The following is a 26450-nucleotide window of genomic DNA, read 5'->3' as shown; positions in this document are numbered from 1 at the left end:
CCCTTTCCTGCTTCTTATGCTCAAGGCAGTTAATGTGCAAGTAAGCTGGCTCAAAAGTTTCAAATTGTGTCTTGGAGTCCTAATCACAATTAAGGTTTACAACTAACTTTCAATACATTGTAAATTTATAGTCAAGGCATTGGAATAGTGCGTCAGTGAAGCACCAAATTATGCGTCAGGGTTGACTAAATTATGTGGAAGAAAAGGTAAAATATGCTGCATAATGCAGCACATTTTCCGATAGTATTACTTCATTAGTTTGTATATACCACCTTCTTGATTTGTGAATCATTTGAATGCAAAAAATAAAAAGTGGTGCTTCAAAATATGTTGAACAAAATCTGGGATTTTTAAAGGTTAAAACTGATTTCTAAACTTGAGGATTGTTAAACTAGAATATCTACCACAGAAGACGCACTGCTGTGGACAGTAAGGCGAATACTAATCGAGTTACATAGCTCATCTCAACTATTTCTGCATTTGCACTTCAAGAACAGGCTTAATTATCCAACTTCCAATCATTTTCTGGACCTCAAAAGGGTGAAAGGTTCAGGCAGCCATTTGGGGAATTTTAAAAAGTGACTTCGCGTTGTGTAGAAACTGTTCCCAACCTAAGCCAATTTAAGTTAGAGCCAAATGCGTTTTGGCCTTCTACACCACTAGATCAATCCTTCGTCAGGACAACTAATAACTCGAACATGTTACTTTTTTCCGGTTTTATTACAGTCTAGATTGTGTAGTACGCACTTATCTCGTCCAGACACACTGTCCAACTAGCAATTGCAGAATCATCTTTTTTACTTCTGGTTAATAACTAAAATTCGCAAACTAAAAAAATTGATACTTCTGTAAAAAGACTGTGGGAAACATAAAATTGCAAGCAGTTTCTACGTTTGATGTGTTCACTGATGAGGAAGACTCCAAGAGCTAGCAATGGAGGAGGTGTTTTTGGGGGCCAAAAGGCACGCACAAAGTAGTTTAATTTTGCTGGATTGAAAGAAAACTGTGGCAGGTCAAGGGCAAGAGCTCCAGATCCAAGTATGTCCCAATTTCCCAATTTTTAACTGCCATTGAAATTTTGTTTGGTCATAACCAGGGCCACTGGAAGTATGCGATTGTGCAGCCGTGGCATTTTTTCATATAATTAAAGATTTGCTGTATTTGCCACATAATTCATCAGCTTCATAATCTATTGATTTAAACAAAAAAATTCTTTCTAGCTCAAACAGTTCAAAAGTTACTAGAAAAGTAGCAAGATGTGTTGCTGAGCAGTGGAAAGCCCTTTGCAAAAGTTCTCGGGTCAAATTTCTGTTGCTTATAACTATATGTAATAATATCACCAAATACATTCAACAAAGGAACCTCTGTTCCATATAGGCAGCTTGCCTCAAAACCCCACGATACGAGAAAAAAAATTATAGGTGTTACATCTTTCTCTGTTCAAGCAGCCAAACTATGGAAATCATAATCCTCAAACATAAGATCCAAGGATAACTATTTTATCAGTAGACTAACTCACGAGTTCGCTCTTTCATACAGAACCACCATATTCAAACAGACATGTCCAGCATATCCCTGTGCATACATACATACATACATATATATATATATATATATAAAAAATCTACTGGCGGTCGCCAGTAGATAGTTATAGTTACAACCTAGTTTCCATAGGAAATCTCAAAATTCTATTTTGAATAACTTTGGCGCCGGTTGACAAATCCTTGCGAAATTTTCAAAACAAATGGGGCGCTCCGTTCAGCTCCTACCCTGAAAGTCTCTGGGTGATTCATCAAGCGGGGGCCGAGAAAAAGGGGGGGGGGGGGGGGTCCCAAAACGCGTTTTCCCCATGCATTTTTCCATAGGACCTTTAGTCGCAGCTACAGCCCGAACGGCTGAACAGAATTACTTGAAATTTGGCAGAGAGGTAGCCATAAGGTCAAGGAAGTGCCTTTTGCAGGTCTGGTGTAAATCTGTTCAGTATTTCCTGAGAAAATAGCATTTAAAAGCATATCAATATCTATACGCGCGCACCGTGCGTGCACTGTGCGCGCACCCTGCCGTGCGCAATTCTGATTGGTTGTTAGATGTCGGTAAACATTCGAATCGGTCGAAACCAGGAAGTGTCGGCCGCCATTTTGTCTCTCGCAGTCTGAGGGGGTGAAAAAAAAAAGGTGGAGAACGTGAAAAGGGGGCAGAGTGGACAGTTCCTGACCCCCTAGCCTTGGTCAGGGGGTCACAGAAGGACCCCCAAAGGAGAAAAAAAACAAACAAAAAAAACACGTAAGGTGCGCGCACGGCACGCACTGCGAACCGTGGGTGCTCAGTGCGCGAAGCGCACCAAGTGCCCACAGCGCGCGCACAGTGAAAAACCTGAAAAAAAATAAATACATAACTTAGCATTTAAAAAACCGTACAAATTCACTTAAAAAACCATAGGTTTCACACACGTTATAGTTACGAATTAGCATTTAAAAAACCTTGCAAATTCACTTAAAAAACCATAGGTTTCACACATGTTCTAGTTACGAATTAGCATTTAAAAAACCTTGCAAATTCACTTAAAAAACCATAGGTTTCACACATGTTCTAGTTAGCTGGACATTTCACTCGTAAAAAACCAATGAAATTTCCCCGTTATAGTTCGTGCAGGCAACTATAACTCACGCGACTGCAATCCTCTGCTGATGACATCAGATATTACATCACTGATGACATATGTGTCTTTATGAAAAATAAATATTTGTTATATATGTATAGCTAAAGATTAGTGGAAGAAGACATGGGTAAATAAGTGTCTAAATACAGTGATGTAATATCTGAAATGTCCAGCTAACTATAACATGTGTGAAACCTATGGTTTTTTAAGTGAATTTGCAAGGTTTTTTTAAATGCTAATTCGCAACTATAACGTGTGAAACCTATGGTTTTTTCAGTGAATATATATATATATATATATATATATATATATATATATATATATATATATATATATATATACACACACACATATATACACACACACACACACACACACACGCATACTTTAAAAAAGAGGTCCCTCCTGGGGTCGAGCCCACTGGTGGTGTGCGATGCCGGTGGAACCACCGCTGGGCTTCGTAATTTCGTAAAATATCCAAAATAAGCACGCACACTCAAAAGTCCATCAATCAAGAGCCGATTATTTATTCCTCATCTTTGACAGTTGGATTTACGTGTTATGGGACGTATTTGTCCTCACCATATCAATATACAAGTAACAGACAATGTACATTAGCTATGCCCATGGTATTAATGTACTCCTAATACGGTTCTGTTTAAACTGTATGCATGCCCCCATATTGTGGATTCAGTGATGACACTTATATGTATGCAGTTGCCTCGGATGTAATATTATCCAGTCTAATATGGCCGAATGTTTCCGAAGGCCATCGATGTGTATGTAACATCAAGTCCTATGTTGATTTCCATGGTTTATTTATGCACGTAAACTTGGATACTTCGGCGTGTTAACAAGCCATTAGTTTGGCGAAACGCGCAACGTTGTAGAGGAATAAATCATCAGCTCTTGATTGATGGACTTTTGAGTGTGCGTGCTTATTTTGGATATTCTACTAAATATGTATATTTTTTTTCTCTCTGCTTAAGTATATAGGTCACTGCATAGTTTTCACACAAGCTATTTTATTAGATGCTTATGGGTCTCGGTTTTATTTATGTAACAGAATATGTAAATATTATCTTCATTATTTTATATACACAAGAGCTTCACTATTTAAATCAAAGAAAATCTAAAAATAAAATGTGTATATATATATATATATATATATATATATATATATATATATATATATATATATATATACACACACATATATATGCACAAATTAGCTTCAAAGTACAGCAACACTTGAAAGTCTGACTTTATACAATACAACTTTAAATCTCAATATATTATCTTCCTTATACATGTCTACACTTTATATGTAGCTATGTTTCTATACATTACTTTACTCTTACTGTAGAAAAAAAGAAATTGACTTCAATGCACTACTCTCACCCTATACCTCTCTCAATATGTCCTCTACCAACTCTGACTCATTCAAAAGCTAATTGTACATAAAATGACAGCATTTCTTGCAAAAGTGCATCTTCCTTCTCTTTCGGCGGAGGGCAGAGCCATCCTCAAGGGTGAAATAACCAGAGATGAGGTTTCTAGTGCGATTACTGCCCTGCCTTACCACAAGGCCCCTGGAGAGGATGGATTTCCCCCTGAATTTTATCGCTGGGCAGGTCACAATATTATTGATACCCTGCATGCCGCATTCCAGGAGGCGGACAGTACATCTTCACTAGGACCCCTTTCTAACAAGGCTATTATTGTTGTGCTTCCAAAGCCAGGTAAAGACCCCCAGCTCTGCAGTAGTTATCGCCCCATTTCTCTATTGAACTCTGATATTAAAATCTTGGCCAGCATTCTTGCTTCGCGTTTGCGTAAAGTCTTGCCTTCTTTGATACACCATTCTCAAGTAGGCTTTGTACCGGGCCGTTCCTCCCGGAACCATCTGCGTTCTCTGGCCCATGCACTATGGTCGGCTCAACATCTTACGGACGATGCGTTAGCCCTTTCACTTGACGCAGAAAAAGCGTTCGACCGCATTGAATGGAACTATCTCTTCAAGGTCATGGATAGATTCGGTTTAGGTACGAAATTTATTGATAAGGTACGCTTATTATACGATCACCCTTCTGCTCAGGTAAATTGTGGTGGGTTTCTATCAGACACCTTTACGATTAAGAGAGGGACACGCCAAGGATGTCCACTATCCCCCCTTCTGTTTCTTCTGGCTATGGAGCCTCTGGCTGCTACCATTCGTCAATCTGATGAGGTCTCTGGTGTCCCCCTTCCAATTGGACATTCTAAAATATACCTGTATGCTGATATTCTACTCACCCTTACTCGTCTTCCCCGGTCGATTCCTTCTCTACTTCACATTATTAATGATTTCTCCTCTTTTTCAGGTTATAAGATTAATTGGGACAAGAGTGAGGCTTTACCCATCTCTAACGGTACCACAAAAGCAGCCATTTTTGGATTTCCTTTTCATTGGCAGTCTTCACGCCTTAAATACTTGGGTGTCCTCGTTAATAAAGGATTGCAAGACATGGTTGCAGATAATTTATCTCCTCTTATATCCCAAATGCAACGGGATTTTGATAAATGGAAGGCTTTGGGTCTCTCTCTTTGGGGCAGAACTCAGGCGGTTAAAATGGTTACCCTTCCGAGATTTATATACATTCTAGGTATGCTTCCTCTGCAGATCCCTTTATCTTTACTTCGATCAGTAGATGCCCAGATTAAAACTTTCATTTGGGGTACTGTGAAGCCTCGCCTTGCTATCACTAAGTTAAAGGCTCACCAGTTATCTGGCGGAATTGGCCTTCCATCTATTGAACACTACTCTTTGGCGTTACATGTTTCCCAAATCTCATATTTTTTACCTGGCATCAAAGATTTACCACAATGGGTTCAAATAGAAAGACATCTCCTATCCTCAGAATCGAACCTCTCTCCTCTGTATGGTAGTGGCTCTAGTCGTTTTGACCCAAAAAACCCGATATTATCTGCCATGCATAAATCCTGGCAGAGAAGTCATAGATTATTAGGCTCAAACTCAAGAATCCATGCTAAGGCTCCCCTATGGAATAACTCGGGGATCCGTATTAATGGTCGTACGTTATCCTGGCCTGAATGGCGAGCTGCAGGTATTCTCTATCCGGATCAACTTCTGCATGATGGGGATTTTAAGTCATTCTCTCAGCTTAGGGTAGAATTTGATCTTCCCCTTCATCATTCTTCCAAATATCTTCAACTTCAACAATGTTTGAAGACCCATATGGGAACATCACCATGGCTCCTGCAAGATTCCCCTATATTATCCTATTTGCACATTTGGGGGAAACTTAAGGGTGTTACTTCTGGTATATACAACATTTTTTCATCTCATCTTTTTTCTAAATCTTTCACATGATCTCCAGCGTAAATGGCAATCTCGCCTCTCAATTTCCTTTTCCGATACTGAATGGGATTTGATTCTAGAGAATTTAAACAAGGGAGCCCGTGAATCAAGGCTCAAATTTTGTCTTTTCAAAATTCTGCATGATTGGCACTGGTCTCCTGTCAAACTACACCAAGCTGGCCTTCTCTCTCATTCTAATTGTTGGAGATGCTCCAATTCAGGTTGTGATATTACTCATATCATTTGTGAATGTCCTAGTATCCAATCCTATTGGACTTTTATTGGTGTTACCTTTAATTCCACTATGCCCCTAAAATTGCCACTTACATCTACTAACATTCTCCTGCATGATTTACGTCATTCCCCAAAGCTCACGAAGCCACAACTCCGCCTTTTTCATACTTCAATTGCTACTGCCAAAATATGTATACTGCCTCACAGGAGGATTGGTTGGTGGCAATGATGCAAACTGCCTCCCATGAACGTACAATCTATAACCTTCAGGATCAAGCGGACACTTTTCTTCGAATCTGGTCTCCATTTCTTAAATCAAATGCTGCTGATTCTCCGGCCTCCACTTCTACCCAAACACATTAATCAGCTTTCACTTTTTCTGTCCTTTGTTTTTTCTCTTCGTTCCCCCCCCAATCCTTTGCTTCCTCCGTTGTGGTATTCTTCTGCTTTTATTCAATTACCTTTTCTTTGTTTTATTTCTTTATATTTTCAGCACTCTTTATTCTTCTAGGTCTTTCTCCTCTTTTTTCCCTATAGCTCACTTTTATTACATTTCATTCTGTGTTTTGATCTCATTGTTGCATTAACTAGTATTTATCTATTTAAACGCATATTTATATCGTATTTATCTATCAATATCTTATTCCATGATTCCTTTTAACATGAATTTATTTCATTTTATTTATTATTGTATATGCTCTAATGTATTCGCCTTATAAAACTCAATAAAAAATTTCAACACAAAAAAAAAAAAAGCTAATTGTACTATGATCTCCAAAATAACCTTTTCTAGCCTCTAACCTCCTCTGCTCACATCAAACCTCATTTTACTAATATTTTTTTTTCGAGTTATATATAACCCAAGCTTGATCCGAGGGTATCAGAGAACTTTACATGTTATGCAGAGCAATGTTTACAGACAATATAGAAGAAAAATTATAAAGAATGGGCAAACATGACAATTCGTAATTGATGACGGAGTAGACAGGTTAACAGCAGTGTTTGAAGACAATATACAATAGAGTAGACGTTGGTAGGTTAATTCAAAAGATCATTAAGGTCAGAGGTAGAGTTGTTCAGACTCTTCGCTGGTTGGAGGGGGAAGACAGATGGAGAAGTTGGTTGTTTTAGGAGGGTGGGTTCAATTATTTTGAGAGCACAAGTAATTTAAGGTTTTTGCTGAAGTGTAGGAATGAGCCATTGTCATGTAGCTCCTGTGGTAGGACATTCAAATTTTAGACGCATTCACAGAGAAGGAACAGGTGAGTGTTCTTTTTGGAATTTGGGCAAAATTAGAGTGTTTGAGCTTCGCACAGGTCTCTTTAGTCCAGGTTTTGATAGTTTGTTTGCGAGGTAGGTTGGATTTTCAGTGTAAAGAGCTTTGTGGGTTATGCAGGCCGTTCTTAATATATTTTTCGCTTCGATTCGTAGCCAGTTGAGTTTGAGTGTGGGAGTGATGTGACCATAGCAGCATTGTCCTGAAAGAAGTCTGGCTGCTCCGTTGAGTGTTGATTTCATTGGAATATGGCGGTTTTTTGGGTTACCAGTGAGCGTTGCGTTACCATAGTCCAGATTAGAGAAAACGAAAGATTGTACAACAGTCTTTAGTTCTTCAAGGGGGGTAAAGGGTTTGATTTTTTGTGTGTGTTTTTTAGGCATTTCAACCAGTGGAAGGCACTTTTTGCTTAAGCATTAATGTGGTCTTTTTGTGCTCAGATTTTTGTTGAGTGAAATCTCTAGAGATTTGACAGAGTTGGAAAGTTTGCAGTTTAGTGCAGTTAAGTTGTCAAGCCAGTTGTGTATGGGATGGGTCTTTCTATTTGGTTGGATGAGTAGGAGTTCAGTTTTTAGGGGGTTTAGCTTGAGATGGTTGTTGGTTAACCAGGTTTGTACTATGGGAGAGTGTAGTTTAGGTGCTGAATGTGTTTGGGAGACTAGAATTTGATGTATAGTTGGGTGTCATCTGTATAGAGAAGGCAGGCAATATTGGATTGCTTCAGGATAACTGCGAGTGGTTTAATATAGACATTGAACAAGGCAGGGGATAGAATTTATCCTTCAGGGACTCTTTGTGGGACTGGTATTGTGGGGGCGGTGGATTTGTTCAGTTTGATTAGCTTGGTACGTTTATTCAGATACAAGGTAAACCACTGAAGACTCCATGCTATAGACTAAACTGCCTTCATTTTCTTCACCACAAAAATATCAGTGAACCAAAAACTGGTTAGGATTTGCTTAGTTCATCAGAAAGACTGATGTTGCATCAATCCTAGAATGGCACTTGCCATAGCATTATGAGGCAAGGAGGTAATCCAATGCTTTATTAACCCATAACATATTGACCAAAGATCCACCAAATATTCTCAGATTTGTGGAGGCAGCTGAAACACGATAGATGTAGGTCTACTACCACCTGAAGAGCCTCCCACTAGTCCGTGTTCTTAACACACCTACACTTTGCATTGCTGCAATTTTTGAGACAATTTTATCTCGGCACAAGTATTACTGATTGCTATCACTTTTACCTATGAGCAATGTAATGTGTATGTGAACATGGTTTACAGTGGGAAGGGAGGCACTGATCTTTGGACAGTCAAAGGGAAGAGCCAGCCATTACTGTGCATGGGTAGCAGCTTACCATGTCAGGAGCCTGCAACAATTGAGAAGAAAACAAGTTACTTACCTGTGACTACAGTTATCCAGTATTATCTTTCATAGATTCACATGCCTGAATCATTCCCAGTCGCCGAGATGGGAGTCCCACGGTAAAATACAAAAGTAGTGCCTTAAGTAATAAATAGGCCAAAAGAGGCCAAAGGCTACATCTTAGTAGCCTATCTACGTCCTTATAGGAAAAGCACCAAAAGTCAGCTCCAACCAATCAGCACCCTCTGGAACACTCCCAACAGAAGCAGTTCTCCTCAGATTTTCCAGCACAAGTGGGAAGTAAATATCCTCATAATCACAGAGAACTGATTCCACGGGGAGGAGGGTGGATGCATGTGAAAGATACCAATACTGGATAACTGTAGTTACAGGTAAGTAACTTGTTTTCTTATCCAGTATTGGGGTATCTTTCATAGATTCAAATGCTCGAATCAGAATAGCATGCAGTAACCAAATTGTACAGTCGTTTGCGGATGGTGGGAGACATGTATTCTAAAACTCCCAATGGACATTAATAACCTTGAAATATTGCAACGACAAAGCATAAAACGCAATAATCATAAAATAGATAGCAGATATCAGCATGATAAACGTACAAATAGAAAACCTAGGAGCATGAACACTGTAAGCAACATAACAGTAAAGAAAACTAATAGACAAGCCTTAAAGAAATGTAAAGAATCTGACCTTAGTGAAAGATGGCGTAACACAACTTGTCCAACCGCTTCATCCTCTCTTTGTGCAGATTGGAGGCAGTAGTGTCTTGTGAACGTGTGGATATTCTTCCATGTCGCAGCATGGTATATTTTGTCCAGCATAACCCCAGCAAACAAAGCTGTAGATGCAACAATAGTTCTGGTGGAGTGTGTTTTAGCCTCAACCGTGAGCGGTTTATTGGCTTTTTCGTGGCAGAATTGAATGGCAGAATTGACCCATTTGGCTATTGTGGCTTTTGTTACTGCAGTTCCCTGTTTTCCCTGACCGTAGGCCACTAACAGTTGATCCGTTTTCCTGATATTTTTTGAGATAACATTTCAAACACCTTTTTACATCCAATGAATGTAAAGCCCTTTCAGCTGGACTGGATGGATTCGGAAAGAAAGTTTGCAGCATTACTGGTTCATTCAAGTGAAATTGCGTGGGTACTTTTGGAATGAATTTAGGATTTGTTCGAAGGATTACATAGTCGTGTGTAAAGCGTAAGAAGGGCTCTTTGATCGTAAAAGCCTGAATCTCACTAACCCTTCTTGCGGAACTAAGAGCCAGCAAGAGGGCTACTTTCCATGTGAGGAATTGGAGTTCTGCTTTATGGACCAGTTCAAATGGTCGTCTCAGTTGTGCTAAAACCACATTGAGTTCCCATGCATGCACAGGAGGAAAAGTGCGAAAAAGTCCTCTCATGAATTGTTTTATAAGCGAAGATGAACATAAAGAAGCAAGCTGCGGAGATATCCTGTACCTGGAAAGAGCAGCCAGGTGATCCTCGACTGACGAAAAAGTGAGGCCAGACTAGGCCAGTGAGAGCAAGTAAGGTAGAATCTGTTCAGCAGGGCTTGAATTGGATGAACTTTATTGGTTTCACACCAACAGAATATTTTCCATTTTAAACGATATATTTTGACAGTGCTTTCAGCACGGGATTTAGACAGTAGGTCTCGACAGTCCTGTGAAATAGTGAGGTCTTTGAACTCTAGGAATTCAGGAGCCATGCGTGCAAGTGCAGGGACTGTGGATCCGGATGGACTACCTGACCCTTGTTCCGTGATAACCGTCATTGTTGGATGAAGGCAAATGGGTCTGTCTTGTGACAACAGAAGAAGCTCCTGGAACCAATACTGTCTGGGCCAACGGGGTGCAATCAGACTTAGGCGGAAGCCCTCCAGTTTCATCTTGCTGAGCGCCCTGGGGATTAATGGAATGGGGGGAAAACCTTAGGCATAGATCCCGGACCATCTCATTGAAAGGGCATTCCCCCTTGACCCCGGTTGAGGAAACCTGCTGGCATAATATTGGCATTTCTTGTTCTCCTGCGATGCGAACAGATCCAGAACAGGGTTGCCACATGCTGGAAAGATTTTGTTCAAAGTTTTTTCTAACTCCCACTCGTGGCAGCTGGATTGAGACCTGCTTAGTGTATGTGTCAGGGTATTGTGAAGACCTCGGACATGCTCGGCCTTCAAGGATATGCCGTGGAATGTTGTCCATTCCCACAATTCCTGCGCTTCTTGGGAAAGCGTTACAGACTTTGTTCCTCCTTGTTTGTTTATGTAGTACATGCTGGTCGCATTGTCGGTGAGGACCAGCACTGAGGAACCTGCTATCCTTGGAAGGAAAGCCTGAAGAGACAAAAATATGGCTCGGAGTTCCAACTGTTGATGTGGTGTTTCTGTATCTGAGACCACTTTCCCTGGATCTGCAAATCCTGCAGATGGACCTCTCAATCCTTCCATGGAGGCATTTGTTGTCAAGATGAAGTCTGGGATGTTTTTCAAAAAGGTGAGACCTTGGGTTAGATTTGCTGTTTGGGACCACCAACGGAGTGCGTCCACCATTCGTGCAGTTATTCTGATAACATCCTTGCAAGAACCCAATGCTTGTTGCCATTGTTTTTGTAATTCCTCTTGAAGAGTTCTCATCTTGAGCCGTGCCAAAGGGACTAGGTTGATTGCTGAGGAGCCCATTCTAGGAGCGATTTGAATGTTCCAACAGAAACACTTTCTTTTTTAAATGGTTGTCGCTAATTTGTGAAGGCACACTTGACGGTCTTGAGACAAGAATGCTTTGCACTGGACAGTGTCCAAGGGACGCTCCTAGGAACTAAATGACCTAAGTTGGAAGCAAATTAGATTTGCCCTTGTTCAAAGTGAGTCCCAGCGTATTGAACAGATGGAGACAAGTTGTTGTGGCAAGATTGGCTTCCTGCTCCGACGGAGCTTTGTGCAGCCAATCGCCGAGGTATGGGAAAACTTGGATCCCCGGCATAGTAAGATCGCTGTTACTGGTGCTAAGCACTTGGTGAAAATCCGTGGTGCTGATTTTAGGCCAAACGGGAGCACTTTGAATTGATAGGGGGTGCCAGCCACTGTAAATCGTAGATATTTTCGATGTTTTGGATGGATAGGGATATGAAAGTATGCGTCTTCCATGTACATAGAAGTCATGAAATCCCGTTTGTTTAAGCATCCCAGAATATCGGAAAGCGTTACCATCCGGAATGTTCGTTTGAGAAACTTGAGTTTTGAGGTCCTGAATCGGTTGCCATTCTCCTGACTTCTTTCCGATTAGGAAGAAACAAGAATAGAAACCTGTTCCTTTGTGTGTGGATGGTACTTCTATCGCTTCCTTGAGGAGCATGCTCAAGACTTCTTTGAGCAACAAGTGAAGACGAGGGGGACCCCTGGGCAGAGTAGTATGTGGTTTCTGGACAAATTCCAGTGTGTGACCCCTGGTGACTAGGTCCAGCATCCGGTGGTCTGAAGTGATCTCATGCCACTGCTGTGCATAAGCAGAAATGTTCGCACCCAGGGGTGCACCCTGGCACCCTGCGAAGCTCATTGCTTTCTGGCAGAGTCACGGCCCAGTTGCTGTGTTCGCTTACAGCCACCCTGGCGAGAGAAACCAGCTGTCTATGGACAGTATTGACGATACTGTTGATTCGAGTGATAGCCGCCCCGGTATGTTGTGAAACCTCGTCCTCTGGCTACCCTGAAAGGTACACGCCTATATTGCAGCCCAGAGACTTTGCAGTGTCTGTGTCATTCTTTATAGCTAAAAGAGCGTCGTCAATATGTTTCACAAATAGTGAGTCTACATCGATGTGGCCAGAGACAGCCAGCGGAATAAAATTACTTGAACGACCATTATTACATCATCATTATTATTATTTTGAATCTCATTCAACTCTGTATATTTCATAGCTCGAGTCAGTACTTTCTCTCTACTGTTTGTGTATACATGGTTGTTCACTTTAACCAGTTAGGAACATAATGACGAACATATTTCATAATCCGAGACCACTTCAATCATGCTAAAACATGGCAAAGCAGCACCCCCACCCCCAAAAATAAATACATCAAAGCTCAAAAGTAGCTACTGGAAAAAACGAAGAAAATAATTCCTACCTTGCACACTCTGGCTATCCTGGGGATCAGAAGCTTGTTAATAAATTCATACTCGACTGAGACTTCCGTGAAGAAAAAGTACACTTTATCATCATCGCCATTTTTACTTGGACTTTCCCTGATGACATCAGAATGAACAAATCTGGGTTCTGCAAGCCAGAAAGAAAGAAAACAACTAATGTGTTTGGTCCATCATCAGTAATCACTACAAATATTATATGCCAAATTTCCTCTGATGGCAACAAGTTGAACATCTTGAGTGTTCATCAAACCATGCACAAGGTACAATTTCCCCCAACTCCCAGACACTTCCACAAATTGTATCCGCAGGGTATAGATCCACAAAGTCTTTCATCATTAAATTTTAAAAAGTTAAATACAATTTAGTTTATTCTATGTACACACTGTCCTTTCCAGCAATGTGTTCAAACCAAAACCCTAAAAGTCCATCCCTCATGATTGCAGAACAATGAAAATGTAATTGTGCTTTTCCTCAACATCTGCAGGGCGAAAAAAAGATACTCATCGTTACAAAATAAGGTCTTAAACCTTACTGAAATCAATAAAGGAGTAGGAAGTAAAGAGCACAGGACGGAGGAAATCTGTTTAAGCACCCACAGAAGTAGAAAAGATGAGGAAATGGTTTAGAAGTTTTTAAACAAAAAAAAGACTGGCATTAACAAAACCAATAAGTCTCTCCTTTGAAAGCTGGGGCAATGAGCATTTTTTAATGCAAGCATATGCCACAAAAGTAAAAGAATAATAAAGACACATGCCACCCCCCAACGTGCTAGCGGTATAATTGGAATTACATTTTTAACAAAAAATGAACCACAGCAATTTAACAGAACAATAAGTGTGTTTGTTAGCATGCAGGCATAGTTTGAACAGGCAAAAAACACCCTTTTTAGTTCAAATGTGCATCATAGTAAAATAGGATTCTTATTGGGTCAAAGAAAAGCTACTATTTGCTTTAAATTACTGGAATCTGAAAACCTAGTACTGGACCACCAGTTCTGGCATTAAACTGCACTTCTTTCTCAGTGAATGAGCACAAGTGACTAGGCAAAATGCCTTCTCTCACGGGGCAAATTTGTGAAAGTTTAAAAGATCAATGGATTAAAAGTGCTGTGCACCTCTATGTAACACAAGCAATCCAAAAGCTGGTTTCTGGCTGATTGTGCCTGTTCAGTCAGGTGTAGCTTGGTTCCACTGGCACAGAGGAATCAAGCTATACTAACTGAAAAGACCTAATCAGTTGGAAACCTGTCTTGGGTTACTTGTGTTCCTGTTCAGAGAGGATTTCTCTTGGTAGTTTGGTCTGCAGTGTTTCTATTGGAGAAGGATCAAGGTTGATTAGCATATGACAAACACCGCCGCAGTGCAGGGGGCCCCCCAGTCTTCAGTAGGTGAAGGGGGGCCCCCTCAGCTCTTCGGTCAAGAGCAGTGTCTCACTCTCTAAAGCAGCTGCAGCAGTCTGCAGCCTGCCCTGAGCTCCTTGCGGGCCCCAGGACTGAAGAGAAACAAAGTAACAAGTTACATTGTTTCTCTTCAGTCAGAGCCCGGCCAGAAAAGGGAGGGGGTGGGGGCCCTGGTGCCAATGTGCAGCCCAAGTTTTGTCCGTTGGTTTGAGAGGAAATATGCGCGAGACGGAGATGGGTCTTTCTGACTACCTACACCACAGGAGGACTTCGCCGCAGAAAGCATGTCTGCGGGGTTCCTCTATGTAGAGAAGTGACACGTGAGACACGCTGCTTGCACACATTTCTCATCTGTGTCTGCTCCACCCCATGTGTATGCCATGGATCTAGGGGGTGCCCGTGCTGGCGAGGAACATCCCCGGAATCGCTGCAGCCCATGAGGACACAGGGCTGCTGGTTTCAGACCCCCCCAGGTAAGCGAAAAGCCACCTTGATCTTCTGACATGATATAGAAGCGTTATTGTAGTAATGCAGTAGCATTATATATTTTTGTTATCATTTACGTCACTGGTGTGTTGAAACACGATACTCCGTGCAGTAGCACTTACCTTTCACCCGTAGGCTGATGTTTGATTAAACAAAAAACAGCCAAAAGCTAAACACAAAACTATTTTCCCATACCATCTGCCAGACAGCAAGCTGCCAAGAAACCTGTGAGTTCGAAGACCGATTCTTCAACAAGATATGATGTCCACTATTGCAGTTCTCCAGGAGTAGGTCAGGTCTGCAGAAAGTGTTAGAAAACCGGACAAGTTAGCAAGGTTTAGAGGTTTAGTCCAGCTGGTGCCTGAGCCCAGCGAGGTATCTGCAAAGTTCGGCTGCGGAATGTTCTCAGTGTCTGTCCTAGTGGGGTGCTGCTTTAGAGGGGGGGGGGGGGTGCGGGCAGGATGACGCAGACTAGGTCTGGGGCGCACAGAAATGCAGACTCTGTAGGGCTGTAGTTTTGTTCTTCACGAAGGTGTTTGTCGTGGAGCAGAAACGAGAACCACAGCCCTACCGACGAACTATCATGAGTCCTAAATACTGCTGGGTGACGCACTCATACCCGCCGTTGTTCGGATGCTCCCGGGGTGTGATGAAGACGGGCTAACAAGAGAGGGGGGGGGGTCGTTACATGGGGTATAATGTCAAGAACTGTACAGGGGCATCATTGGCGGGGGCAGGCTGAGCCCGAAGGCCTAGGGATGTTTAAACCAGCAGGACGTCACTCAGTGGTGAAGCTCACATCCAGCGCTGCCCGGGTGAGCCTCTTCGGTGAAGAAAAGTCCCAGCCCTACAGCACAGCGACATCAGGACCCACACTTGCTGCACTCAGGGCTACTCACTTCGGTTACTAGGACTTCGCGCCAGTCAAAGCGGTGAGCCCAAATACAGTGGCTACTGAGTGGCATGCGCTGGCACCAGGGCCAACTTTAAGGCAGAGCGACTGGTGCAGCTGCACCTGGCACTGAGCTGTGGATGGGGGCCTGTGTTAAGAAATAACATGGGTTTAAAAGCACGTGCTGCAGAGTTCAAGGTGTGTGGAGCAGTTTTCAGGCAAATGTCAAAATAACTGGTGATTAGAGAGATCCGGATTTTTACTCGTACTATGCAGATCACAGAGCTGTATTTGATGTGGATAGCTCAGTGGGTTACTGCTTTTATCACAGAGATCCTTTTGTTATTTGCAGTTCATAAGTTGCAGTACAAATATAGCACAGTGACCTATTAACGGTCATAACAGAGCGGTCTGCAAACTGGGAAAAACATAACATTTTAACCCATGCCATCCAGTCTTTAATTATCCTAATGTAGCTAAAAATGGTTCGTTAGGGCAGAAATAAATTATTATTAGTAAAGCCAAACCAAAGTGGTAGATTATAAATCCTGAGTTTGTGCTTCTCCAGACCAAACAATCTTAAAATATACTGCTTTCTAGTATAGATGACGTGAGGCCTACACTTTTTAATCCTCATTGTTTTATTTAACATTTCCTATAGACTGATTTACACACGTATGGTTCATTGTCTCTGTACATATATGTGATGTAAAGTGCTCCGATACCCTACACTGGTATGAGTACCGATATTAAACAATTGAAATGCATGTGAGAGAGGCAGGGGTGTAACAAACACCCCCGCAGCCCCGGCGGTGAGGCTTGTCCCCAGTCTTCAGTACATGAAGGGAGCCTCCTCAGCTCATCTGCAGAGAGCTGTGAGGTTTGCTCTAAGGGATCTCTGTAAGTAGGCGTGTAACCCAGTGATCTTTGTGTGGGGTGGGGAGGGGGGGGGGGGATTTGGGGGTTACCAGGATTATGTTGCAGTGGAAGACTGATTATGCAGAAGGTTTCACTCCGTTCTGCGTCAAGTTATTCTGCACGATGCCAGGCATTACTCTGCCCTCTTTCCCTGTGGGAGAGCACCTGTGCGCTCAGTCCTGTACTCCGCTCCATAGCAAGACAGAGGGGCATGGGCCCAGGAGGACGCACACTGCCTGCCTGTGAGTACCCACAACAACCCTACTTTGGCTCCAATGCGGTTACAGACAAGCTTTGCCCGGGCTGGGGGGCTGGAGGCAGGAGACATGCGAGTACGGCCCAGACAGGGAATAAAGGAAGGTGTCCTGTGGGTGCAGCTGCCGCTAGGGGACAGGGAGGGGAGGGAAGGGGTGCTGTCTGCAGCCTGTGAGTACCCCAATGACCATGGGACAGTGCTAGCGGCAACCTGCGAGTACAGCCACTGGGTCCTCTAGATTGATTTTAGCAGCTGTGACAAACAGCACCGATTACAAGTTCTCCTCCAACAAAAGGAAATAACTGGATTTTGAAGCTTTCTGCACAAAATCTGCGCATTTGGTTATTCACGGTGTTTCCACCCGCTGCATTTCCACGAGTCTTATTTGCTGAAACATAACGGAGGCAAATTTCTTGTATCTTCAATGTTTGCAAACAGGTGTTTGCGCAGGGATCACAAAATAATGACACATTCGTATTCAAGGCCTAAATGTGGAAAGTTCGGAAACGACACGTACAAACCCAGAGTGAAAACGCTTGTTTGTCATATTTCCGAGGCATTGTCCATGTTTTTTTAGCTTTATTTTTTTTATTAAAAGATCATACAGCCGACTACAGTATGATTATTGAATATGTATTCCAAATAGAAAAAGAAATATTCAAGATTTACAAGTTCAAAAATAATTAAAAAGTATCAATTTTTATGACAAAGTTTTATTATATCTACTTTTAAAAGAACTTTCTCAACGGTACTTCAGTGACCTGCAGTTCATAGCCTGAATCCTTGGAAGACCCACTTGTCTCTACATCCTTCCGAGGCCGGCAAATTGAGAATCATGACATTGGATAATGCCATCACTCATTTACAGCATTTAGAAACACCCGAACTGAGGCAGGAAGAGCTGTATTGTCATGCTGCCTGATAATGCAATTCTAGTCAAATTGGAACTTTTCATTAAACGGCTTTAGCGAGGGGTGTCTCAGTAAGGTCTCTCCTACAGGGCTCATGGACCAAAGGGCACATCTCTGTGCCAGGGCCGGTGACTCCCTCTCACTAGTGGACCAAGAGGCCTGATGGAAGGGAAGGGGTCAGGCAGAGGGGGGAAACTGAAGAGTGGGGACGGAAGGACTGTGTAGAGAAATAGAAGGAAAAGAGGGGGACATAGCATCGAGCAGGCAGGGTTCTGGCTCCTACCAGCCAAATTAGATGTTCGACCAGGTAGTTTTTTTTAAATTCAGTTTTCAATATAGGATTGTAAATAGAACTAAAAGCTTATTTCACATCACGTTAAAAACCCACACCTATAAACGATTTACAAAACAAATTATAAAAACAGGAACTCTTTTAGAAGTCATTGCCCTGTGGTCAGCAATGAAAGCATGTAAGCAAGAGTTGAAGAGCAGTTTCACTAACAAGACCTCGTGCCACTCGTGAGTCAATCCCCTGTGACGTCTAACTCAGCACACGCCCGAGGGACTCGTCCAACAAGATTGGATGAGCTCAGTGTCACCAGATGATCCTAAGATCTTTGTGCACTTCCGCTTTGGCTAAACACCTGCTGGTGACGTTCTGGATGCGCGAGTCTGTTTGACTTGAGGAGTCCACGGGGTCCAAGTTTGGACATTATCATCAATAAGGTTTTATTGACCGCTTCTGCAGATACATGGCAGATTTCAGCGACAGAATAGCTCCCACATACAATGTGCTCTATTGGCTTTTCCTTTACTAAGGTCTTGGTACTCAAAGCTCCGATTCAGACTTGTCAGAGTGTCCAGTTCTTTTGATTCAACTTGTTCAGCTTGAAAGCAGCACGTGGGCACTTAAGTTAAGTGTTATCAGGTGCACGGCCGGAGACAGCCGAGGGTCTCAATGAACATAAAATAAGGAAGGGATTGCAGTCATGTACAAAACACGTAGGTCCTCATTGCCCTGAATGAACACACATCCACTGATGTGTATCAGTGTGCTTGTTCTTGTTGCTCATCTAAAGGTTATGCACTTATTTCACCTAGAAATGCCAGCACTGTAACAAGAGTTTAAAAAACTGAATCAGTAATACTGGCATTGAGTTGGAACCTTAACAGCTCTTAGAAACTGTATGCGTGGCGTGTACCCCCCTCTCTCTCATGCTTGTGTTCTTTTCCTATCTTTTCCACTTTGTTCTTTAGCCCAGGCTCACTTTCGTGCTCTGCTTTGCCCTCGGTCTTTCCATATATATTCCTCTATCTCTCTCATAATTTCTCTGGCTCGGTTTAGTTGTCTGACTCACTTTCTCCTCAATATCCCTCTACAAGTCTATTTTTTTCTCTTTGCCGGTCTATTCCATTCTTTGTCCTGTCTGTCTCACTCAGCTTCTCCCTTACGCTCTTTATTTGCTGTATGTGTTTTCCCTCTTCCTTGCCTCACTGCCTCCTCATTGTCTTTTCCTATCTGTGAAGCATAATAGACTAGTCTCAAGCCCGGGAAGGCATTATTTGACTCCGCACAATCAGAATCATGAAGTTCCAAATGGCCAGGCTGTGCTTGTGCGTACTAGAGAGAGGCAGGGAGTGAATGTGTGCATCTATGTGAGATTGATATATAGTAAGTGCGATACCCTCTGCCATTTCCAGCTCTTCAGCTAAGCACACTGAATGGTGGGATTTCCAACCTCATACATGAGAGAGATGAATAACATCTTCAAAAATGCAACATGCTATTGGCTCAAAGGTGAGGACTGTCTGGAGTTTGTCAAACCTGGCATAGCTGACTTGGCGGGGGCGTCACAATTTATTTTTAAAAAGTTTTTATGATTGCAAAGCTGGTCTCTCCTCAATATCTATCAGATATACAATCTCCTCTTCATCGGGCCCTTAGGCTGGTATTAATGTATAGTAAGTTTACCAGATAGGCCATGTCACCAGGGACACCCTAATCAGGGCCATTTATTCCGTTACCAAAGCATTGTAATTTGTAATCTATCTGGCCAGAATAGAGAAATAAGCCTTTACATTTGAAGGATCGTATATTGTATTAATCTTTGCAATCAAGACAACCTAGGAAAGTATCAGAGCGTACATTGCCAGGATGAAGATTTTTATTTTGCAAAACAGAAAGCGGCTGACAAGAAGTTTCTGAAAGTAAACAGTTCTTATCGGCATCCTGTTTCCCTTCTGCTCTTCATTTTGATCTACCTGCCATGGGTTGCAAGGGGAGTGCCATGGGTTGCAAGGTGTCGTAGGTGTAATCCCTGGCGACTTCTAAATGATAGTCCATGGCTGCATCCTTCCTCTTGGTACTTTTCATTGGCTCCTGCCGCTGCTGCAGTGCCTCACTAGGAGCCCCTGCTTCGCAGCTAGCACCGACTACTAGAGAAGAGCACAAACCACCAACCTCTGGAGGGCCTAGGATGACTAGGTGTCCTGGATTCGCCAGAACAGTCCAGATTTTTCACCAGCTGTCCCATTAGATTTCAACAATTTTAACACATGTCCTGGTTTTCAGAGAGGGTCGATTAAAGACACAGGGAGGCACTTTTATGTGTTTCATGGGCAGTATGGCAGGTCGCTGGCCTGGCCTGCGAGCTCTTGACTGGCATGGAGAATGGGGGGGGGCCCCCTCAAGTTTCGTTACGCCACTGGCTGAGTCTAATCTAAGGTGGCATGATGGACAAAAGAACGAAGGGCTAGAATGCTACCCTGAGTGTCTGCCAGTAGACAGGCTGATTGTAAGCAGTCCTCCCATAACCCTTTATGTCTTAAGGCTACAATTCGTCTTCATCAGACTGCTCTAACTAAACACCATGGCAAATACTGAATAGTATGAACCCTCTGCTGCCAATCATTGTTCATGTCAGCTTATGCTTCTAATCTAAATCGGATGCTCTCGTGTGCTACCTGACTGGTTATATAATAAAAACTGTTGCTTGTAAAAAAAAAAAAAAAACTAAAAAAAAAAACTAGGAATTTTTACTTGCCAAATGATCCATTTTCGAGGTGTACCAAACAGCAGCTCAGTCTAGTTCCACAGTGCAAAAAGGTTTCTATTGCTTCCATATTTCCTGGCTGCTACATTAATTTACCTACACATCAAAATCAAAATGAACACACAGCACTGTATTTCGGTAGGTTTTAGGAGGGTGGCTTGTTTTCCGCAGAAGGCTTTCAAGTGACAACAGATAGGAAAGTCAAATGCACATATTTACTGTTATGCGCTCACCCAATAAGGAGGATTAAGATCCCATGTACTAGCTGTGGAGCAAAAGGAGTCATTGAGTACCCATGCAAAGGTATATCTTGCCTTTAAAAATGTTAGGTTTTGGCGGGAGGCACTAGCCTCCCCGCAAGAGGTGGGAATACCCTCTAGACTTAAATTAATACAGCTTAAAATTCTACATAGAACCTATTACACGAGGTACACTCTTCACAAAATAGGGTCAGCACAGCACCCGTACGGCCTGAGACGATGTGGGGAGAAGGGTACATTCTTCCATACGGTGTGGGAGTGTCCAAGGATCAGGGAATACTGGGTAAAGGTAATGAGGACCATATCACAGGCGGCGGTGGAGATGCCTATTAAACGTGTGGGAGCCAAACGATCTTACGCGCCCAGCACAGGAGTGGGCCACACTGGGGATAATGATAGCGAAGCGCAACATCGCACAAAAGTGGGGTGCGGGAGAATCGCCAACACTCACTGCATGGTGCGAGGACCTAGATACCGCTATGGTGGCAGAAAAAGCAGTTTTCATCATTCGAGGATGTCCTAAGAAGTGAAGTAGAGTCTGGGGGGCCTCGAATAGATTCAGGGGATAGATCTGCGAGTCTCCTGAGATACGGGCGGAGGGGGAGTCTGAAGATGAAAATGACGGGGAGGTGGGAACTTAATGGATGGGAAATAGTCCACTGTTACGGTAGATTCGATATCACTATGCCAATTGCCAAAAAAAAAAAAACAGATTTCTTGATGTAATGTTTACATATACTGTGTGCTTTACTTGTGCTTAGCTTATATTTACAATAAAAAGTTTTCACAAACAAAAAATGTTGGGTTTATTATCCTTTCTACCACTTACTGCTCGCCAACACACTTCCACACACAAATCAGGAATCCTAGCACCGTCCTTCGGGGTTTCTCACCCATCTTCCAATATATTTACAAATATACCTGCAGTACATTCACTCTTCCTAGATTCCCTTTTGCCTTATTACCCTGCCACTCTTCCCACATGTTGGAAAATACTACATGGAATCCTGGCACTTTTAACATGGATTCTTGACCTTTTTTGTTGTAGTTCCTTTTGGTGGATTCCTACAAAGTCAACTTTCCTTGAGGATAGCCATCCCCTGAAGAAGGGTTTTTCAACCCGAAATGCATTGGGATTTTGTTTAAGTTTGGGACTTTGTTTTCATTGCACTTGAAATTGCAAGACGGGTTTTTGTTTACCCTGTCAAATCTGTAATTTATGATAAACAAGAATATTATGATGGATTGCTTAAGTTGCGAACCAAGTGACTGGCTTTTAATTGAAATACAAGTCAATTTTTCGTTTATAACAGTATTGTGGTTGATTTACTTTTAATAACTTTGTGAACTCGTTTGAGACCCTGGGGTCCTTTGTTGTGCATCACGTAGGCTTGGATTTTCCCAAACCTCCAGTTTATTTGCATCCTGGCACTTTTAACCACTTGTCTTCTTGAGTGAGGGGGTCCAGCTTTCTTAAATAGAGTAGCAGGAACCGTGTTTTACAGCAAAACTACACCTGTCACAACCAATTATTGAACATGACAAAGTCCGTGCTTCTATGGATCTGCACAGACATGCTTGAGGTAAGGGTTTGGCGAGAAAGCAGTTGCCAGGGCCTCTCCTGACATTTCACTTAATTTCTTAGAGATTCAGAGAAGCAGAGAATTAACATTGGCCTACTCCTCATTTTCTTTGATGTTGGAGACATAAGTATGAGATTTTCAGACTTGCAAGAGAAGTGAAAAACTAGTTTAATTTTTCTAACATTAAAATGAACAATTCAGTATTAGAATTAATTATTTGCGCTAATGGCTCTTTTGAGAAACCCATACAAGAGCTTAAGAGATTAATTTCAAGAAAGAAATGGCAGTTGCAAAATTGTATTTTGGAAACCCTTTTATCTCTTTTTTAACAATCGGTGAGTGGATGAGAAGATTTTAAAATCAAAGGCTCTTGAAAGGAACATCTGCAGAAAATAATCTCTATCCAGACGAAAGCATTAATACAAAGACAAATGTAACTGGGCTAGATTGGTTGAGTTGTTTTGCCATTAAGTTGAATGGGGTCAACACTCCAAAGCGGTATGCTAAAGTAACTTAATGAAGAAGCTTGAGCACAGGAGCAAGGCGTGAATTACAACGATGCGACTACTACAACCAAGCACACTCCAACGTTTGGCATTAATCTCCCACTGTAGAGCTATTCTCTCTACTAGGGACAAACATGACCTTTGCTATAGAAGAAAATGAATCACAAAGGGCAAGTGTTCAATTTCAACAACGTTTCATTCTCTTTTTTGAAAGGGAATCGGAAAATTGGTTGGAAATTAAATAAAACAAATGTCTGACATTTACTCAGGCTGAATTACTGTCTAACACTGCATCCAGAAACCGTTATTAATTGGGAGAAGTGAGTGAACTTTGCTGCTGATTAGAGTCAATCATTTTGAGAGGGAAAATTGGTAGCTGAACTTCTGAAATGAGTAACATGGCACAGAACTGTTTATCAATCAAATGCAGAGCTGAATAACCTTTGAGTGACGGGAGGAGAGTGCCACATGGAGACATGGTTGAGAGGCAGAGGAAAACAGAAAGAAATGCAGAAGACCAGGAGGAACACGCAGAGAAGAGACAGAGCACCACAGGAAAACACGGAAAGCACAAATGGTGGATAAAACAGCCAATGAGACAGAAAAATTGAGATGTAGAAATCAGTGAGACATTGCTGGAAGGGAAGCTGCAAGGGTTTTGTCCCTATGTCCAACGGCAGCAAATTCCAGAAGAGAGTGGAATGTGTAAGGATTGGTGCTGTGCGAGCGCCATTTTAAATTTCTGGCACTTCAGGAACAGTGTTCTTGATTTGTAATAATTCCAACTGTGACAGTATTGGAGAATGAGCTACAATATTGCAGTGAGAAGGCAACAAGAATGGTGAGATTTATTTTGACTGCCTGTGTGTGAAATATTAAGCAAAAGGAGAGTCAATGATTAGGGAGAATGAAGGCAATAACTTCAAATGCACTTAGCCAAGCACATGGGATGCAGAGCCAAGTTCCGGTTTAGAATGATGCTTAACTGCCGAAAACTTGGAACCATTTAATTGAGCTCTAGACACAATAAAATGGTGACTTCTATATACTGAACAGAATTCTGTACAAGTAGACTTCATAAGAAACCAATGAGGCAGATTATGGTGAGGATTTTCGTCCTATGCAGTCAGACTGGAGCAGCCATTTATTTCACATGAAAGATTCTCTTAAAACTGGAATGTCTTTACTCTTTTTTGTATCTCCTGTTATTTGCACAATTAGATTTATCTGTATATATTTTTAAATATGGTTATTGTATTTATATGTATTTTGAATCCATGAAGAAGTCCATGAGGATGAAATGGGTTGGCTACTGCTTTTAAGGAAATTTTTAAAAAGATGAAGGACTATTGTCTAAATATTTATTGAAGATTTTGAATTATATGCACTGTGTATATGAAATGTCACAAGAAGTGTGCTGAACTTTCAAGAATATTAAGAAATATGTTTTGAAGAAAAAGGGTGCTGCACCATCAACATTTGTTCATGTTTTGGAGTTTCCTCTGCTGGAAGTTGAAGGGGGTTGAACATCCAGTTCTGTGCGTAAACCTTTCCCACTGTGGTGTCTATATTAAATGTGGTTATCTCCGGATCAGGGCAGTGGCACCTCTTTTCTCTGTGGATACAAGTACGGGAAGCTGTCTCCCGCTGCCATGGCCGCCCTGCAGGGTTGGGGGGCCTCGACAACAGAGGAGTTTTTGGAGTGTTTAATGAGGGAGGCATGACCCGCTTACCTCCTTGTAAGCCTACTGATTACCGGCAATTGTTATCCTGGAGGTGAGAAGGGGCAACACGCGAGTTATACACCTCGGCGTGGTAGGATCTGGATTTGACACATGGATATTTTGGCAGCAGCGAGAAATAAACTGAGTGCGCAAGCTCCCTGTTTGAGACAATATTAATGCCGGTGTATATAAGTTTTCAAAATTGTATTGCAGTATGGCAAGACGCCAATGTGGCAGGACATGCATTATACTGCAATACGAATGGCATTATGGGAAGTGTAGTGTGGAAATACACAGGCACGTGACATAATTACTATTTAAACACCTGGGGCTTGCATTGTTGGTACTTACTTGTGAACAAGGCATTCCGCCGCAACGCGTCAGCGTGAACAACAATTTGCTGCAACCTGTACCAGTGTATATTAAATGTGGTTGTGTGTTATCTCCGGATCCGGGCTGTGGCACTTCTTTTCTCTTTGTGTGTGTGTGTATTTATATATACACACACACATATATATACACACATATATATACACACATATATACACAAAAAAGAATGCAAGAAAGAGAGAAAGATATATATCTATATCCATCATCAAGCCTTTGTTTATTCAGAGGAGCATTTCGCTGGCACTGAGAGGTTTGTCATTTTCGGAATTCCAGCTCAGCTGATTCCGGTTAGCTCACGCGAGGGATGCTGTCCAACTCTACACTAAGATGGGCAGCTTTTTGCCCCTTACCCACAGGTAATGGGAGATACCCCACCCAATAGGATTTGGCAGATCCACCCATCTTAGACATGACAGGGTAGAATGCGCTAGGTAGGAGTATACTATATTACAGCATTTGTATGCAAATATATAGTTTTCTGTATTCAGCAAAATGGTTGACATGTTTATCTTGTTCACGATTCTTGTAAAGTTAATCACATAATTCTGTTTCCTCTAGTTATTACAGCACAACCATTTTACTCAATTGCTGCTTCAATAAATATTAAAATGCTTTTCTTCTTCATCTCTTTGGGTTTGCATAAGTAATTAAGCATAGGGTTCTAGCTCGGTTACCATGATTTCCTTGTGGAGTCTGGGTTAATATGTTCTGAAGTTGCACATCCATTTGTTACCCCGTAGGGGTAGGGGTACAGATGGTGCACTAAACTAGCAGTACAATAAGCCAGCATATCCTGAGGGGTGCTCAGAATCAGTCTTGCACCAGTCCAATGTTTATTATGTTCAACAAATGCCCAGTTTTATTTCAGAAAGTATAAGCCGTACCATAGCTTGCATCAGTGCTTCTCCCAAATATTCTCTGAAAGAGGCCCAAATGTCTTAATGAATGAATACACACTTGTATAGCGCATGGCTACCCAAGGGCATCCCAGCGCTTTCTGTGACACCT

The 26450-nt window shown here is 42.0% G+C and overlaps 1 protein-coding gene across 12 annotated transcripts in view; it reads right to left on the bottom strand.

Moving 5' to 3' along the window:
• SEMA4D (semaphorin 4D) overlaps positions 1-26450 on the bottom strand; it is a 756105-nt gene that overhangs the window by 289156 nt on the left and 440499 nt on the right. For all 12 annotated transcript variants that reach the window (XM_085632738.1, XM_085632752.1, XM_085632744.1 and 9 more), the window contains one exon: positions 13043-13191. In XM_085632738.1, coding sequence (XP_085488864.1) covers positions 13043-13191 — 149 coding nt within the window. The remainder of the gene's footprint in view (positions 1-13042; positions 13192-26450) is intronic.

Source organism: Triturus cristatus, chromosome 2_1 (genome assembly GCF_964204655.1).
Source record: "Triturus cristatus chromosome 2_1, aTriCri1.1, whole genome shotgun sequence".
NCBI lineage: Eukaryota > Metazoa > Chordata > Amphibia > Caudata > Salamandridae > Triturus > Triturus cristatus.
This window is presented reverse-complemented; position numbering and strand designations above follow the sequence as displayed.